We start from the raw sequence: 19,272 nt of genomic DNA on the forward strand, positions 1-19,272 counted from the left end.
CGCCTCTGAAGAAACGCAAACTTTGGCCAAACTAGATGGTATGTGAACAATATTTCTTTTTAAGAAATCTACAGTTCTAGAGAGATGACCTCAGGCTTTTTAATGCACTGCTTCCTCACTGCAAACTCGCACAAAATACAAATACAGAGAGTAATAAACTTCAGAATTAGTATCGACCATTTCCCCAGCATCACCGTGAGATTTTGCTTGACTCCTAAGTATAGGGAGCAGTTTAGATTAAAGCTGTTTCACACCATGTGATTGAGTAGGCAAGCAATAAACAATGATTTTGAAGATGTTTTTACAACAATGTTTTATTCTATTAAATACGAAAGAGCATACATATAGGTGTTATTCTGAGGACATAAATTACACAAAGATTACACGTTCTGTCAGAAAAGCACAATAATGAAACATCTTTACATTTCAAACTTTTCTTGTTAGCTTTTAACAAATGAGTCTATTTCTGTTGCAAACAAGTAACGAGTGCTATTGAATTTTTGCAAATTCCCACAAAAACATCATGCTTAGTAGGATACTTTAAATATTGTAAAGATGAAATCAGAATTAGATTTCTAAATAACAAGATGGAAGAGATTTACTACTTAATCAAGATAAATGACACACTGAAATAGGAGCCGAGACAAAATTGGTCATTCATTAAAAAAAAAAAAATTCCACTTCAGACACTACATTTGAGTCTGCTTTCTTTACTTGCAGGAATAGTCACTGTGATTATATGCATGAGTAATGAGCAGAACTGGCCCTAAATATTTATAAATGTAACCGTCAAATTTTAGACGTGCTGGTTTTCTAGTTCACTAATTTTTCCACTGAAAAAAACCCCACACCCATGAATCTATCTGCTTACGTTTCAAAAGGTTGAAATCCAGCTCTTCCGTAGAGGGCCAGTCAAGCCTACGTATGATTTCCCTGTCTTCCACGGTCATCTGCACAGGGGGCTACTGCATCCTACGTATGTGTTTTGGGTCATCGCTGAAGTACCAGACTGAGTTACACCGACTTGTGAGAGCAGTATTAGTCTGTGGAAGTCCTAACACGTTGTCTTTTTAGACGTCAGGTAAACAGGAATGTAATTTTATCGTAATGAAAGCTCTCAGCCTGACGTTCAGAAGACTACTCGGATAAAATACATAAGCAGCATGTAGTTTGGGTTGTGTTGCTAGGGGTTAACTGAGGTGTTTTAATATATTAATACAAACATTAATAGAGTGAAACAGACAAGCTAATGTTACTGCAGGCTGTAGTTTAATTTTCAAAAGGAGTAATGAAACACAATTTCTAAAAATGGTAATTTTTGCAACTAAGGAGTTAGATTTATTTTTAAAACCACAGAAGTGGGGTAATATTCCTGATATCTTTCGAAACATTCTGCAAGAACACAGCTTGAGCCTGCAAACACTAGAATATACAAGCAGTCCCAGTGACCTCCAAGGTAAGCATTCTCACACGGCAAAGAGCTGCAGGAATCTCTCTGCTTTTTTCAGAGAATGCTCAATAAAAGTGCAATATAGTGAAGCAAATAATCTAATTATTATGCTTTTATTATTAGATGAAAAATGTTCAGATATTTTATAATTGTGCCTTTTGTAGGGTGGGCATTCTGGTTTGAGTAGAGTCAGACCACGTTAGAAGAGACGGGCAGGGTACCGTACGCATTTTCTTTCCCAGGGTGGTAACACCCCAAAGCAGTTCCATGGTATAATCCCATCTACAGCTAAAACATTGTGCTGCCCAGTTTCACACTGTTAAAGAACTGTTTTGACAAAAGTTGACATTTGTTTTGCTTTTCATTTCCACCCAGGCATGTTCTCCCTTTCAGCTCCTAGGCACCCTTCCTTTCCCCACCCAGCCTCTTTTCTTCCTGAGATGTCAGAAGTACGTACGTTAAGCTTTGGAACCTGAGAATTCGGAGGTATTTTTTGATTCTACAGGGCTGCATTTGTATCGTACCATGTTATCTCCTGCTATACTATTACAGTTACAATATAAATTTTCTAACTAGTTGATACCTGATGCCTTTCCCACATAAATAAAAAACAACGTACCATTCAGCCACTAATATATGACACTTGTGATGAGAGTGACCTTTACCTTCCGCAAGTCCTCTTTTCCAAACAAATGTTGAGGGATCATTTCCAAAAACCCAGCTATGAAATATTCCTTGAAGTAAACAATTTCACAGTAAAATAAAGAAAAATATGTCCAGAAAATAGGCCTCTCTCAAAATTAAAACTTATATACATCAATAAGAAGTTGAGAGTTTTCCTCATTCTTTTATCAGTTCTACATTACCTGTAGATAAGCATTATCACTAAAAGTTATGAATAGGAAAAAGAAGTCTAGTGAAGTGTCGTGTCTTTTTTAATACCCTTGAGAGATCAAGGAAATTCAGCATTCAACTTTATTATTATAATTATTTTTAATTAAGGTAGCAAAAGACTGCTTAAGCTTAATTCCCTATGGTTTTGAGTATCCAAGACTTAGATCCTTCAATGCACTCTAAACAAGCCATGCCGCTGCACTTCTAATCACCTCTGGGTACAAATTAAGTTTTCCGTGGATGGGATTCAACCATGAACTCACTATTTATCTTTCTTGTTTTATGATTTGTTTTATAATTCTTAATAGATTAAGCTGTTTTAATATTTATCACAAATTTGGTGCAAATTCTCTGGCAAGACTGAGCTTTAACTGCGACTGTAATGCACATACGTGTATATAAGAATTTATGTACTAGAACAGAAATATTTAAAACATTAAAATTGCACCTGAATATTCATTTTCTTATCAAGAATCTATGCTGAAAAGATGCCAATAAGTGTTATTTAATTTTGCATATTAGACTTAAACTAAAGAAACACTCCTCTGGATTCATTATAGTTAGCTCTTTTTTCCTATGGAGTAGAAAATTGCCACTCAAAACTTAGAAATCTTTGGACAGCTAGTGAGCTCTGATAAACTATTTTCAGCAGTCCTACCTGTCAGTCAGAATTTTTTATGCAATTAGTATTCTACATTGCATGCTATGGAACGCTATGTCAACAGCTTGTATTTTTATCCTTTGGTTTTTTTTCCCTACTTAACTGAGGTCTAATTTGTGGCAACATCCATGAGAAAACATAATTGGACTGAGGTGCTTATGTCCAAGTGTATCTATTTTAAAGAGAAAGATTATTCTCCATTCACATCCAAAAAGTATTCTAGCGATTAGCCCTGTAGAAGTCAGTAACAAGTGGCAGAACACTATCTTCAACAATTTCACTCCAGGATCATTTTGAATTGTTGTGGGCTTTGAAAAGGAAGAATAGATTTCTCTAAAAAAATTTCCTTTCATGTGAGAGGGAGTATTAAACTTGTAAACTGTGAACTTTACTGATGCAAAACGATGCCTGACAAGTGCAAACCTATGAACAAAATGCAATCATTAAATACTCCGATGATATATCCAACTCAAACACTTGCAGCCCAGGTTTTTAAGGTCATCTAAATGCCAAAGGTACAGGCAGGCGTTTTTTAAATCACTCCTCAACAATTACGTGCCTAATTCCGATTGACTGAGAAGCCTAAACTTTCTGGCAATCTGCTAGATGCCTGTCTGTATCTTCAAGTTTTTAAGTGAACTTAAAAGCCGGTGCATAGTACGGTAACAAGGACCTTTCACAAATTCAGCTACCTGTAGACAAATACCACATTTGTGCCATGCAAAGGACTTTTTTAAAAACAGACACTCGGCAGTAATTTTCCACTGTTTGACTTACACACAGGCCTGAACTGTCTCCTCCTATTCTGTGAGAAAAGACGATCAAGATCTAGAAATGTTTGCTGGAGCAGGTGGAGGTGGGGGGCTGGAAGCCCGTGCTGGCCTCCGGGGTTTCTCAGTGGAAGAGGGTGTACAGCGTGGCTGTATCATCCTGTTGCTGCATGGATGGATGGTACGTAGCATTGTCAAATTTTAATAATGGGCATTTAACAATGGGAACAGTTTAGAGAATTACCTTTCAATTTAATTAAAGCTGCAAAATGGCTTCACATTTCTGGGATTAACCTTTTTAGATGGACATGGATGTTCCAGAAAGGGATTAGAGTATAAATGAATGGTCCCTCAATTTAGAAACTAAGCAGCTGTAAAAAGCAAGCTACAATTTTAAAACATAATTAAACTGGTCAATTGTATAATTTCTTACGCTGACTTTTAAATGATACTAAAATATTGCAATATTTTCAGTCATTTAAAGATCTGCTCAGTGTAACATGATTTAGGTTTTCCAATACAAAATTGGTTACTAACATTTACTTCAAAAAAACCCACCTGACTTGCTTTGGGAGTGGGTAATTTAAATGTAACAGACAGTAAGATCACTTTTAACTTTGCATTAAATTGCATCAACCTTCTTGCAAACATAAGCTTGTGATTTCCACATTTCACTCCCTCGCTAGCAACTGAAATGTCTCGAGTTAGAAGTATGTGTTGATTATATGTTGATCTACATTAAATATAGGGTACATAAGAAAAATCTTAGCATGTTTTACAGGGCACCCAACTAAAATCTTTACAAAAGATAAGATAATTATCCATTCTTCAATGTAGTAGACACAGATGCCACTTTTATAAATGTACCCTTATGTTCACTCGCCAATAAAATAGTAAACAAATCAACTTTTTAAACCATTTTTTATAAATTATTAGAGTATTTTTACTGACACTCTCCAACAATATACAAAAATAATACTACAAGAGTACCAATCAGTCTGACCTACCCCTCATTTCACAGAAAAGTAGAGGTTATGGAAGGATGTTCTTGTAATCAATCATCGCTGTAGATGTCTCCTGCAAACGGTAGGTGTACGTGGCTGCCTGTGACGTTGGGAAGTCGAGAGAGATCAGGCAGGTTCTGGATGCGTGACCTGAGTTCTTTCCGTACTTGGGACACTCTGGCTAGCTTGCGTTTGTACTCCTGTAATGCAGAAGAATTCAACATGAGGCTTTTTTGCTAATACCGCCCTACTACTTGCTGCACTTGACGTTTTCCAAATAAAGTATTCCTTCTGCAAGTTAGATGACTAAATACCCTTCAACGGGTGAGAACCCAGAGAACTGGTATTTTGGAGGCAGAGGCATCAGCTCTAGCATTTTCTCAGCATCTGACTTCGGAAGCATAGCCATGGGGTTATATTGCTTTGAATTTTAAGTACATAAATGCTAAACAAGGAAGACAATCCCTGTTAACACAACTACACATGCTTCTCCATGCGACTAGTAGATGGGATTATTCTTAGAAACTGTATTAAGGATAATTGATACACATACTTTGCTATCACTCACAGAGTATGGGAGGATAAACTTACTGATGTCAAAGAAGTTACTTCCAGCTCATAATGATAAAAGAATAAAAAACAACCAAATACCACCTAACCAGGCCTGTTGATCAGCCCCACCAACTGACCAATCAAAAGTATTTTGTATTAACTTTTATAATAAAAACCATATTGCATCAGTACATTTACGGATCTATCCCTGAGTTTTCAGAAACTTTTTGAGCTGGGGACACAGGATTTCACACTGTGTTGGAATACAGGTCAAATGACTCATAATTCATATATTTAATGATTATGAGGCACTTTTCACATGAAACAACATCATACAAGATAAAGTATTTAACATTGTAAACCAGTGCACTAGAATATAGTTAGTGCTCACCTATTAAGAATACGAGACATAATGGAGAAGAATACCAGCTTGTATAAAATGAAAACAGTTATTCCAAAACGTAGGAAGATTAGGGTACAATTTATAGGAATATTTACATTTCAAAAACTTGGGAACACATTTCTTTGGAGAGCAGAAGAGACTAAGCATTAGCAGGCAAAGCGGCGCTTCATGAAAATATACTGTCATTCACAACACATCAAATGCAGATGCTTTCTAGTGCGGCTGCAGGTTTTGCTGCAGCCTGGGAATGGCTGGAAATAACAAGAAATAGTTAACCTACAACTTGGATAATCAGCCCATGGATAATCAAGATCTCATGATTATAACCACTTCTAAATAATAGTGGGGAAAAAAATCTACATCATCCTGTAAAAGTGCCAAATATAAACACGTGAAAGTTCCAGCAAGTATAAAAACACTGTGCAAATGTCTATAAAAGATAACAATCAAGCTATTTACAAGGTCTAAATGTAATTTTAAGCATTTTTCTATAATGTTAATAGCATGGAGTAAAAAGGAAGGCCAATGAAAAGACCTTTGGGTAGTAGAACCCAATACAGTAGTACAAATGTTAAATACCTGGGGCATGATCAAGATTATTGGACAAGGTCCAACACACATAAAAACAAAGTTTGCGACTATTAGCAGCAGTGTGGCCTTCTTACCAAGGGCAGTAAGAGAACCACAAGAAATCTTAAATTCTTAATGAGAAGGTGATGCATAGCTAAAAAAAAAATAATTAAATCTTTACATAGAAAGAGAGAAAAAAGTGTCCCTGAATTAGTATCAACTCCTTGATATCATTTATATTTAAAAATTAAGTATTACATAGAGTTCAGAGCCTTATGAAATACTAACACAGTGAAAATACTACAGATGCCTCGTCAGCAGAACTGTAAACACTTGGTGACAGTACACAGGGCAAAGCAGCGTTCCTTTTATGATACAGATGACCAAAAAAGTCTTACAACTGCAAGTCCCTTGGTCCTAGGAAAACCGTCACTTGCTCACACTTGCCCAAAACATCCTCTCTGGCACAAGTGACTTCAGGACATGGCTGTGGAAATGAAGGGCTGTATCCTGGTACTGTATCCTTACAGTAATGCCCAAAGGCCACAAATACTTTACTGCTTCATACCTAATATTACAGCAGCATCCAGAGGCTTCAGTGAGCCAAGTCTGTGCAAGAGTCATAGTCCTTTGCCAGCACGTGAAAAGCCAGTAACAGAATACTTCTTCCTCTTTTCACTATCTATTTTAGTCCAGATTGCAGAGATATACTCCTGAGTATTATTTTAGGGAATAGATCTTAACATCAGAGGAAAAGATAGGTTTCATTGTTTAGTAAAACAAACAATTTGGCAATATACAGAACGCTGGTTAACCAGAATCACTATTTTCAGAAGCAGGATGGCTGGGGATTGAGCGTTGGGCAATGAGGGCTTTGAGCAAGCTTGAAGCCAGGAGACCTGGCCCCTGTTGTGAAAGACGTACTGCTGTAGAGAAGAGGATGAGTAGAACTGTAAGAAGAATCAAAACACTCAAAAGGTCCAAAATTATTAAAAGAAATTAACTATAAAATCATCCCAGCAGTCAATTCTTGTAAATGGTGTTTGAATCAGCTGAATCGTTACTGAGTTCGTTCTCTGTCAATGAAGAATGTGAAGCAGCAAATCAGTATCCCTTCATAAGCTCGAAGTGTGATGCTAGGCAAATACGCACAGATCACACTTAGCAGCTATATTCTCTCAAGATTTTACTCCAAAACCTGAAATATGCCTTAAATTAGATTGCCAGTTGCTTGACTCCATTAACATTCCCTTTAGCTGATAATAAATCATTTGCATAGTAACATCACATTTCTGACATCCAGCATTTTCCATATAAATTTTGCCTGGGACTTGTTGCCTAGCGAATATCGGCTTGATCAGTATTACTGACAGCAGGTTCCGTTTTCTCACTAAGGAAAATGTTCTCATAAATTCGGTCTCCCATATAACACGGTCTTCTTCCTCTCGCCAACACCTTTAGCATAATGCACGCTCTCAGGGAGTCAAAACTTGTTCCTTGTGCCTTCTCAGAAATAGAGACCTCTGAGAAAGTTTGCTCAAAGTTTTTACTATAAAACTAGAGTAAATAAAAAATTACATAAGGTTTTATAGTTCATTATATTATTGATGCAGTATAAGCTACAGAATGTAATTTTAATACAATTTTGGTAATCCAAAGCATATGTGAGATCTGCAACTACAGGCTAGATGTCCATGACAATCCTCCCCCAGTAGCAGAAATATTATTCACCTTATCCAGAGCACCTTATTTTCCATGACACTCCCAAAACACCATTCTAGAGATCACTGGAAATGTCCAGTTTTCATGACTGGTGAGCAAGTTCAAAAGAGGGCTGATTTTCAAGTACAGTGACTTAGCAGTTTTGAGGTACTTTCAAAGGGGCTGCTTTTCACAGTTTGATTCTACTTAAAATCACTAGTCACTTCTGAAAGGGTTTGTTTATATATTTTTAAGGCTGCTAATATAGTCCTGGCATTACCTAAGTAGTCCTGGACTGTGGAATACAAGCATCAAGTACTCATTATCAACAATACTTGTTATATGTACAGCTTTTATTATTTTATCATAATAGCATGCACACGTACCTACAACCTTTTCCCTCAGTGTATACATTGAGAGTATGACTCAATTAAAGCAGAGGAGCAGGAATGGGGATATCTAGGTGTTATTTCTGATAGCTGCTCCATTAGAAATGCTGTATACTATACAACTGAGTAACATTTACCCACATTGTTGACACTTCTAACTGCAGAATTCCTCCTCATGGAGAATTTCAATTTCATTATGTTGATTTTAAGGTATACTTCAAAATACCGCTGTGTAAATGAGGCAAGATTCAAGCTATTTACTTCAAACAGTCAAGGACAGGCAGAAGTATGATGTTTTCTTTTGCTACACTGAGCATAATAATAACTGAGCATAGGTAGCATTGCTTGCTACCTATGGAGAATCTTACTCTTGGGATACATGGGCAACCTGATGTACGGAATTAAAGTCTCTTCAATTTCTTCAGCGGTCTAAGATAACACTACGTTCAAGCAATAATTTTTTGTACTTCCAGTCATAAAAGTAGGTTTATGAGATAATCAGAAGAACTTATTTTGCTCATTAGAATCCCACTGATTACTACAGTTTCCATTACTCGACAGTGTAGAATATGGATATTTTGTGAAAGCAATGCTAACAACATATGAATTCCACACCTAGATTAATAGTAATTCTATATCAAATAAGTACCAGGCAAAAAAGCCAAATAAATTTTGATTAGACACTACAATCATCATGAATAATAAAAATGTGGGTAGGCCAAACAGGCTGTGCACTGCAGAGAGTATTTTCCCTTCCAGCTGAAATAGGCTGAAATAGATCTTTAAATATAGAGTTTCTGCAATTACCGTAGAGAGGTGCTACAGCTAAAACAACTTTGAACTTCATGGATATGCTTTCCCTTTACAACATTAATATGACTTTGAACCCTTATCTGATCGATAAGGCTATGGCACGCATCAAAATACTGCGTGGCAGAAAACATATAGCAAAGTGAAAGAAACAAAGTCTGATTCCAAAGCAAGAATAAAAGGTTTGCAGAAAACACAAATATTTAACCTGCACCCTTGTTAGCTACAGAAAGAAAGGTAAGGTGGAAATCAATACTCTCAATACAGAAAAACAAAACCCAAAAGGCTTAAAAGGCTTTTAAGGTGTTGAGGGCATGTGTGTACATCAGCATCCATGGCCTCTATGTACATCGTATTTAAAACTGAGATCTCTGACTTTCTAGGTCCGTTCCAACCTCCCAGTTTCAGGTGCAGACATCGGAGCTGTGTCACAGAGCAAAGGCTTCTCATGCACTGTCTCCAACAGCGGAGAAACCACTAGAAACCTTCAAAGGCTCAGACGAAGGCAAGTGGCATGCAATACCCTGATACCTAGATTTTGAAGTTCAGAAACACAGTATTTTGTTATAGACTCCACCTTGTTAAAATCTAATGCCTCACCCAGTCTGGGTATTTTTCTGCGAGCAAGACTGACAACTAGACTTGGAGTCAGATAAGCCTCACTATCACTCTGGAAAACAGATGAGCAGGGTTAAACTTTGTGCTGCCTTTAAAAATTTGGCATGGCTCACGTTCTTCACCAGTATGATTAAAGGCTCAACCTATTTACCCGTGTTAAGGATGAACAAAACCCTGAAATAACTTTCATTTAAGACACTGAACAGAGTCTGAACACATCTATATGGTTCACGCACACACACACACACAAGGTTGAAAAATCAAGGACAGTTATGACAAGCTTAGGAAAGGACTGACTTGGCTAACCTTCCATTACACATTTTGCCTGTTTACTAGAAAACAGATTTTTGGAAGAAAGCTTCAACTTTCCGGTATGTTAGCATCTATCAGTTTTCCATTAGGTCTTACCACATTTAGAGCAAAACAAATAGCACTGAAGCAGTGAGCACCTACCTAGTGACTGGATTGTTTATTCCTTATTGTTCTATGCATTGCCCCACGCATTACTTACTGTACGCATTACTCTGTATGCAGATTTACTAATATTCTCATAGGTTTTCTAATGGCATACTACACCACTACAAAACACAATTTATTCTTCGGAAAAATTCTTTGAGCTGACAGATCAAAATGAAATGCATCCTCTAATTTTGAGTATCCCATTTTTCTTAGTACTTAAAATTACCAAGAACTTAACGCTTCAAAGCAAATTTTCTAAATTAAGTTAAAATATTAGAGACTCCTCAGCTTGTCTGCAAATGAAGCAACAGGAAGCAATGAACTCAGAAGTCTGAAACCCACAAATTAAATTAGTGACCATCTGGGGAAAGCTTGATTAAGTGACTCTGTCTACCATCAACTGTTGTGCTGTGGTACAGACAGGAATACACTGCAGATCTTCAAATCATAAATTCCTGAGCGCAGCAGTAGTACCCCATCTGAAGGGTGATTATCAGAAATGTGAAGTCCTTCACAGTGGTCACAAACTATTCTTCCCATTCCTTGAAAATGCAGTTTTTTCTCCAGCTCCTTCCAGCCTAAACCTGGGTCTCAAATCTCATTAACCCCAGTCTTGACTCCTGTCTCCATCTCCATTCCTTGAACACTGTTCCTAGAACCAACCTCTTTGTCCAGCAAGGCTGTTCAATGCCTCTCAGACTCCTGTCATGCCTGTATTCGCATGCAATACAAACACTCACAACTGGTTTTTGCCTAACTGTTCCCATTTCCTTCCTTTCTGGCTCCACATCTGAATTCCTCCCTCTCCAATCCTGGTCTGCACTTTGTCTATAGTTTTGGCTGCGTCTGGTTCCAGTTCCACCTATTTCTCCCCAGTCCTATACTCAGCCTGTCCCTATTCTCTGCCTACATAATATTTCCATCAGACCTCTCTATCACCTCATACCAGTTTTTGCTACCATTCTCTTAGTCCAAAGGAATTCCAGTTTCTCCCATTTCAGCCCTACCCTACATGACGTGCTTTTCTGGCCAATCACTCCCTTTCTTCTCAGCCAGCTGATCTCCTACTCCATTCTTTACTGTAATGTCTAGTCCTGGATCCCTTCTTAATCTCTGCAGCCTCTGGAGCCAAGTTCCATGGGAACTTGGCCAAGTTTTGCATTCAAACCCATCGGCTTCCACCTCCCCATTACTTAGAGTCAAGGGAGCCATGGACAACCAACCCACAGAAGTTGTTCTCTGCTCTCATGTCAGGTGCTTGGCCCATGGCCAGCCTAGAGCACAACTGCATACAGTTGCAATTGCAGCAGAAGTCTTCTTTAGCCCAAGCTGGAAAACTCTCTGGCAGACAAGTTCTTCATGGAAGTTAGTAATGTTTTAAGAAATCTCTGATGAGCATATTAAAAGTAAGATTTTTTTTTTCCAAAGGCTTGTAATTTCATTAAATTCAGGTTGATTGTCATTAGTATATCAAAATGCATGCCCCTGACAGAAAGAAGGATTTCCCCATTCTATAATACTTTGAGAAAGAACATGAATTACATCATCTCAAAGAAAAGGTCATTTTTTAAGATTGTTTTATTACAGACTTGTCCTTAGCTTTATTCTTGAAGACTGTGTTGCCAAAAAGTTGGTCAATGTTTGGGAAAGTTAAAGAAAACAGGGAGTTATAAACTTAATTACCAGGAGTATTACTAGGCTTACTTAGTTTATATTTACCTCCATTCAATCATAAAAGGTCCACAGTGATGAATAATAATTTATAAAGTAAATTACTATTTAAAGACATTGATTTAATTAGAGAATCTCTATGGGACAATGATTTAATTTAAAGCATTTCAGGATGGCAGACATGAGCAGCAGCTCGAATGAAAGATGCCCGCTTGAGGTTAAATTTAGTCTCCTTGTGTTTTATTATCTGATACAGCATTTTTATCTGGTTGAAAATTTAGCCATTATAATAACCTCAAAGCTACATACTTCCAAGAGATGCTTAAGTTACACTGAATTCTTAAGTTTAAAATCTTGGCTGACAGAGTGAAGTATTAGAGAATTTCTGATGACAAGCAATCAGGCACTTCAGAACAATTCTGAGCAATTGTGCTCAAACAAATATTCAAGTTGATACTCTATACAGACACACTTAGAGGGATAAAGCAGAACAGTTTTGAAAATAAAATAAAAAATTTAAATGGCTGCAGGCTTAGAGATAGCTTCTTAAAGTTTCATCTATTCACAAATGATCTGAAGGAAATCCAAATTAAAGGGTATCAGGGTCCAATTTTAAAGGAAACCGTGAATGAAAAATGTTGATGGTCTATTAGAAAAAAGATGCCTTTAGCTATGCATTTAAGAACAGTTGTGTAAAGTCTTCAGGCTCAAATGTTCACTGTACCTAACAGCTGAATTGTAAAAATTGTGTACATCAGACACACATTCCTCATTTCATGCAACCCTTGCCTGCAAGTCATTACAACAGTCTCAGTTCCAACTTCAGATTCTACATATGCAACTCATCTTTCTAAAGCTAATGCTGTGGATGTCAAACCACAAAAACGTGGACTTTGAGGTTCATTATTTAACAGAGACAAATGGACATCTGAAAGCATGAAAATTCTGTAAAGCCAAGACTACATGTAACTGTTTTGAAGATGAAAAGTGAATCTGAGAATGAAAAGTAACACTGCAGGTCACTAGGTAGGGGATTTATCTATAGCTAGCCAGGAGACAACTGTTTCAGGTCCTTTTCTTTTGTCAAAGACAGATCTACATAAAGTAGAAGCATGAGACCTAGTTTTATTGTAGCAAGGCTAAGTATTAGTAGCAGTCTAATCCAAGCAGGAGAGAGCTTGAAGCAGGCTAATGTATACAGCTTTTGCAACTGCAGTGTAGAGCCACTCAGTGTTAACCTGTGAGCAAGAAAGAAAATGTATGAGCAGTGTTTGAATCAAAAGTGTTTTATTGACCTGAGATTGGGTATTAGCTATATTTTAAATGAAATAAATAAAAGTAATACAGATAGAGGACCTCAACTTTGCTACAGGTGAGCCCAGGCTGTTGACCTTGTTCATTTAAGTAATCTATCAGTGCAGGTCTATCTGTGCAAAACTGGTCTTGGACATTTTGAACAAGCTCCTCAAACGAATTTGTTGTTTAATTATTTATTTCTGTCTTTTATTTTCCCAGTTCATAAATGACTCCTATCCAACCTGAAGAAACAGCTGTGAAGGACAACCACCTTACAATTCCAGAACAGTCTACCTGAAGAGCATGTGGCTGTTTCTTAAAGATTTTTAAAGAATGGTTCTCAAAATAAGCCAAGAAATGCCAGGGGGTCATCCAATGTGTGTACACTCTAATAAATTTCATCAGCTAGACAGTTTCATATTACACTTGTCAACTCATTCTCACAATTTCATCAAGTAGGTTGAAACATCCATTTTAGAGACATGGATTCTGAAGAAGAGGATTTAGTTACAGCTCAAAGATAAGCATTCACAAGCCTGATTTGCTTTAATGGTAGCTGAAAGTGCTCAGCGTCACTTGAGAATTGAAACTACACTTTACGTGACTAATGAGAATAATTACCTGTGTAAGACAAACTGTTGATACGCCGCATGGTAATTTTGTTTTTCTCTCCTTTCGTGAGCGCGAAATAGATAGTTCGAATGCAGTGTTCAGGGATGGGGATGGGACCGTGAGAAAGGTAAAGTTGGAAAGGGAGAACTACACAGCAGAAGTAGATATTCTGACTTACTTCTTGAAACTGCCCGTCATATGTCCTGTGGGAATATCTCCCATGAAAACTCTACCATGCATGAAGCAAGCAAACAACCACACCCTTTCTACAGCCAACAAGAAAGGAGCAGAATCTTAATTTCCTAACAATGCACATAGATACAAGTTCTATCATTTAAAAAACAGTGCTTACCCTCAAGGTTTAGTATTAAAATATTATGATGAAGTTTTGCAGAAGGGAAGTGATACCAATAGAGAGCACAGAGCAATTACAAGAAAAATTCACAATGTAAAAGTCTCTTACCAAACAACCAATTTCAGGCAGCAAATTTGGCACACCCACCCATTTTTGCCATTATTTACCCACTTCTGAATTGCTCGAACAGTTAGTTTTATTTTATAATAAGAAGGGTGTAAAAAGAGGTTGTCAGGGCAGAAATTATGAGCAACCAGAGAAGAAAAAGTCTAGAGAGAAAGCAGAACATAGAACAAGTAAACAACATTAAAAAGAACAAGGAAAGACATTTACAGTGGTTTTCCTGAAGTTTTCTTTCCCATTATGAACTATTTTCCTCCCAAAAGCCTACGGCTTACAGTAACCCCACTAATGCAAGTTTGACAATACTTTTTCTTCCAATGTTTGAGTACCTAGCATGCTTTTATGCTACGATCTACGTGATCCAGTAGATCACTAATTCTGTGATCTACTGATAAAAGAAAACACGTATCAGATGTTAGCAATCATTTCTATCTAAAATGTCTTAGCTTTTTAAAGCATCTTTCATCCATTCAAGCCACCTGTATTTAATTTAAAAGGTCTTCAAAATTATTATCCTGGTTTACACAGAAGCTCTAAGAGTACCTGTGGGGTTTTCTGTTTTGTAGATCTGTATTTCTACCCAGTTGTGGATGAAGTGACCTTGGAAGATGAGGTCATCAGGAGAACATAGTAAGTTAAATGTTGTTAAAGAAATTGATTACTGAGATATTTACAAATGAAATAATCGGTAACTCAGTAGACATGTTACAGAGGAAAAATGCAAATAACGTAAAATTTTTTTCATTCTTTCAATTTTCATCCAATTTTGAATAAATGTGTAATTTTGGAATGGAGGGGAACACAGGGAAGAATCATTGTTTGCAAAGTACAGCATTTCAGATATTCCTGATAAAGATTCTAACGACTGAGATTTCTGACTATTCAGTAGGCAGTAATAAAATATCTAAACACAATTACCCTTCTTCATCAGTTCCTTTACTGTATTTCCTAAACTAGTTATTTGGGTTTCCACAGTATTGAAAAAAATGGAATTATACAAAGTAAATCACTTAAATTTCCTGGTTTGCCACGTGCTTCTTGCATGTCAGTGTGCAAGTCACTTAGGTCCATTTTCACCAGGTACATTCCCCTGGGGTTGTTCTGTATGACAGACACTCCAAATTTCTCTTATTCATACAAAATCCACTCTCACAAACTTGATACTGTTTTAAATTTGTATCAGGTTCTACTTCCATTTGTACAGGCTAAAATAAGAATCTAAAATATTTTAAAACGTTGGGTTTTCCTTACAATACCTCAGGAAAGCGCAGAAGTACGTGGGTTTTATCACATTTGATGTCCAAATTGCAACATAATTACATCTGTCTCATTTCGCTGGTGAGCTGCTTCAAATTCCCTGAGAAAACAAGACCTGAAGTAGCAATGGAGACTGTACTCTTGCTGCAGAAAAGGGCTTACCATTGAATTGAATACACATTGAATATATACGGCTTGTAGGGCAATTTAAGAACTTTTAAAATACTTGTCCATCTCTTCCCTACTCGTTCAGTAAACTGTTAAGACTGGTCTGTCCATAAGCTCATGTTTCCAGATCTCTCGTAAACATGAAGTTTGAAAGAAAAAATGAAAATAAACTACGCCTAGCATCTGACGACTGGGATTTCCATCAAGGAAAACAAAACCAGCAGGTCTGAACCTGCAGCTGAAGTTCAGGCAAGAGCTGGATCGACTGGCTGGCACAGCAAAACCAGCCTGCCAGGACATGTCTTAAAAGTTCTGGTCTGCTGGACACGATCAGTTGCGGGGAAGTAAGTGTTTATGAAGAACGACATAAATGCCCTCTGGGTATATGTTTCCAGCCTGCTATGAAGTAAAGGGCTTGAGTATTAGGCCTGGGTATGCCACTTTGCTTTCGCTCTGCAGTGCAACCGTCATGCAAAAGGGCAACCTTTCCCCCATGTAGGAGGGGAAACATATGATAACGAACAGCACTAAATCCAAGGTACAGTTATGATAAATGATTTATGATTTAACTATGACTTATAATAATAAAATATAAAGACTTGCACCCAAACTTAAGATACCGTCTTAAAGAGTGACTGTAAAAGTCACCATGCATTCAATTTTTTTTTTTTTTTCAAAGGGCTTGCCTCATAGAATCATAGAATCATTAAGGTTGGAAAAGACCTCTAAGATCATCGAGTCCAACCATCGACCCAACACCACCAGGCCCACTAAACCATGTCCCTAAGCGCCACATCTACACGTCTTTTAAATACCTCCAGGGATGGGGACTCAACCACTTCCCTGGGCAGCCTGTTCCAATGTTTAACCACTCTTTCAGTCAAGAAATTTTTCCTCACATCCAATCTGAACCTCCCCTGGCACAACTTGAGGCCATTTCCTCTCATCCTATCGCTTGTTACTTGGGAGAAGAGACCGACACCCACCTCGCTACAACCTCCTTTCAGGTAGTTGTAGAGAGTGATGAGGTCTCCCCTCAGCCTCCTTTTCTCCAGGCTAAACAACCCCAGTTCCCTCAGCCACTCCTCATAAGGCTTGTTCTCCAGACCCCTCACCAGCTTCGTTGCCCTTCTCTGGACACGCTCCAGCACCTCGATGTCCTTCTTGTAGTGAGGGGCCCAAAACTGAACACAGTAGTCGAGGTGCGGCCTCACCAGTGCCGAGTACAGGGGCACGATCACTTCCCTACTCCTGCTGGCCACACTCTTTCTGATACAGGCCAGGATGCCATTGGCCTCGTAAAGCAAAAGGTAATTTCTCTACTGGCACCCTGCAAACCCACTTGCAAGTGAACAAAAACAAGCCAGCCAGGCACCACAAGCTGAAGGGGCTTAGCAGCCCAAATGAGTCCCCCATTGACTCCCAGCCAGCTCCAGCATGTCCTTGACATTGCAACAACATAGCAAGAGAAGCCTCCACTGAGAGAGGGCAAGTAACTGCTGATAGCGCAGAGAGCACAACTGCCCCCCTTTCACAGCTAAAAAGAACAAACTACAAAACCATGCTTTTGCCACCGTTCAGGGAAAGTGACTTGCTCGCAGCTACGTTATCAGGAAGAGTCAAGACAACAGGGCCAAGTAAAACCAGCAAAAAAACCCTCCCCACAGTCATTCATATGTAGGTTGAAATCTGCAACCGTGTAGGGCATATTTCATTACGTTTCCAGATCAACTGAGGTTTGGAGGAGAAAGTTCACTGGGCAACATGGCAAAAGCTGTGTGACGTAGCATAAAAGCATGCTAGGTACTCAAACGTTGGAAGAAAAAGCACTGTTAAACATACACATGCCATGAAAAAGTGGGCAACATACTTTAACAAATAAGTCTGTATGTAGCAGCATAAGAGAAAACTGTTCTGCCATTAAACATTTTGCGGGCTGTGTAGCACACATCTCCTGCGAAAATTGTTTTAATGCAAGTTTGGACCTCGCAGAGTTGTCAGAATTGTACAGTATCCCTCCCTCCCACTGCAGCATGGAGAGCCTGCCTGCTGCCCCTCACAACAGTTTGTCTCCGCATTTATGTTTTTCACTGATAGCTTTGGTTTTATTGGAGCTCAATGAAATTCAGTATTTTCCAGCAACTTTCTCCTACTGAAACTTGGGCACTGGCTGACATGCAGAAAATGAATTTGCTCTAAATCTTAAATCACATAATACAATTATGATTTCTTAAATTAACAAATACATATTTAAATGCTAAGCCTTTATCAAGTACATTAAAAGATGCAAAGCTGGAGTTTGTGCTCAGCATCTTATAACTGAAGATAGCTAAAACCTAGATTATACAACTCGGTCTTTATTACTTTATTGTTTTTTAAGAGTAGCTTCTGTAAACTCTCTTGCTCTTTTAGTTATTACCTAACTGGATGTTAGCTATTCAGACACCAGAAGACAATGAATACTTACAGGTAACTCCAAAACTTAAGTTTAAGTGATCAAAATTATTCTACAGCCCACATACAGAATTACCCTCAGAAGCCTAAGAATTATTGCTTACTCTTTAACAGAAGCATAAAGTTAAAACCTACAGCTGCTATTGAGTGTGTACAATTTTTCTGATCATGTTGCATGAAAAGAACATTAATTTCCCACTGACTACAGAGGCTGTTATCCAGCATGGCTTCAAGGATTTGGGTCTAGGATATTTGCCAAGTTGTACACGCATTATGTAGAGCACAGAGGACACGAATGGAATAAGAGATGGTCCCAGTCAGCACAGGGACAGGAAGCTTCTCTATCTTGAACTGTAAGATTTGAAAAAAAAAAATTATGCTAATAATCATTTTATGTTTTGCATATACATCAAAACAACAATTTTCAACCACCTGGCTTGAAAGCAGTTGCATGATCCTTTGGAGTCCAATCTTAGTAACACTCATTAGCCCAATAATAAAGCAGCACCCCTCTAGGACTCAAGGATTAGCACTAAGTGTAACAGCTCTACTGGAGTGTGGGTTGGGAATAAAGGAAGATCTCGGTGTTCCACAAAACTGGCCTGGATTCTTCTTTCCGCATAAGGTAGAAGACGTTAATCAGCCAGGAGGTTAAAAAAAAAAAAGTTTCAAGGTGCTTCTTTCTAGAAATGCTGAGAACATGGGTACAAAATGGGCTGCAGAAGAAACAGCCCATTACATTTTCAATGGCATTAGGATGGTTTTCGCTTAGAGGCTTTACAGCAAGAGAATACATTGACAATCCATACAAATTGAAGGTGAGAAGCTAGCCAGGAAACCAAAGCAGTAGTGGTTTAAAGATTACTTTCTGGAGGATAGCCTAGTCACGTTAAATTTCTTGCTGCTGTGTGTTCTAAGACAGCACTATTGCACAAAAAGAAATCCAGAAAATCAGGAATTATCAGTTCTTGAGAGGAACATGTTGTCTGAAGAAGTTCATGCAGGTTCCCCAGAACCAAAGCAGCGTGTAGTGACTGTAGTTTCTGCTTTGGGTT

General features: G+C 38.0%; 1 protein-coding gene across 1 annotated transcript in view; it reads right to left on the bottom strand.

Moving 5' to 3' along the window:
- Positions 1 to 296: 296 nt before the first annotated feature.
- The window catches only part of RPRD1A (regulation of nuclear pre-mRNA domain containing 1A), a 47,868-nt gene continuing 28,892 nt past the window's right edge, over positions 297 to 19,272 (bottom strand). Inside the window, exon 7 of the mRNA XM_076330241.1 lies at positions 297 to 4,979. Within this exon, the coding sequence (XP_076186356.1) occupies positions 4,830 to 4,979 (150 nt within the window). The 3' untranslated portion in view covers positions 297 to 4,829. The remainder of the gene's footprint in view (positions 4,980 to 19,272) is intronic.

Source organism: Aptenodytes patagonicus, chromosome 2 (assembly GCF_965638725.1).
Source record: "Aptenodytes patagonicus chromosome 2, bAptPat1.pri.cur, whole genome shotgun sequence".
Lineage (NCBI taxonomy): Eukaryota > Metazoa > Chordata > Aves > Sphenisciformes > Spheniscidae > Aptenodytes > Aptenodytes patagonicus.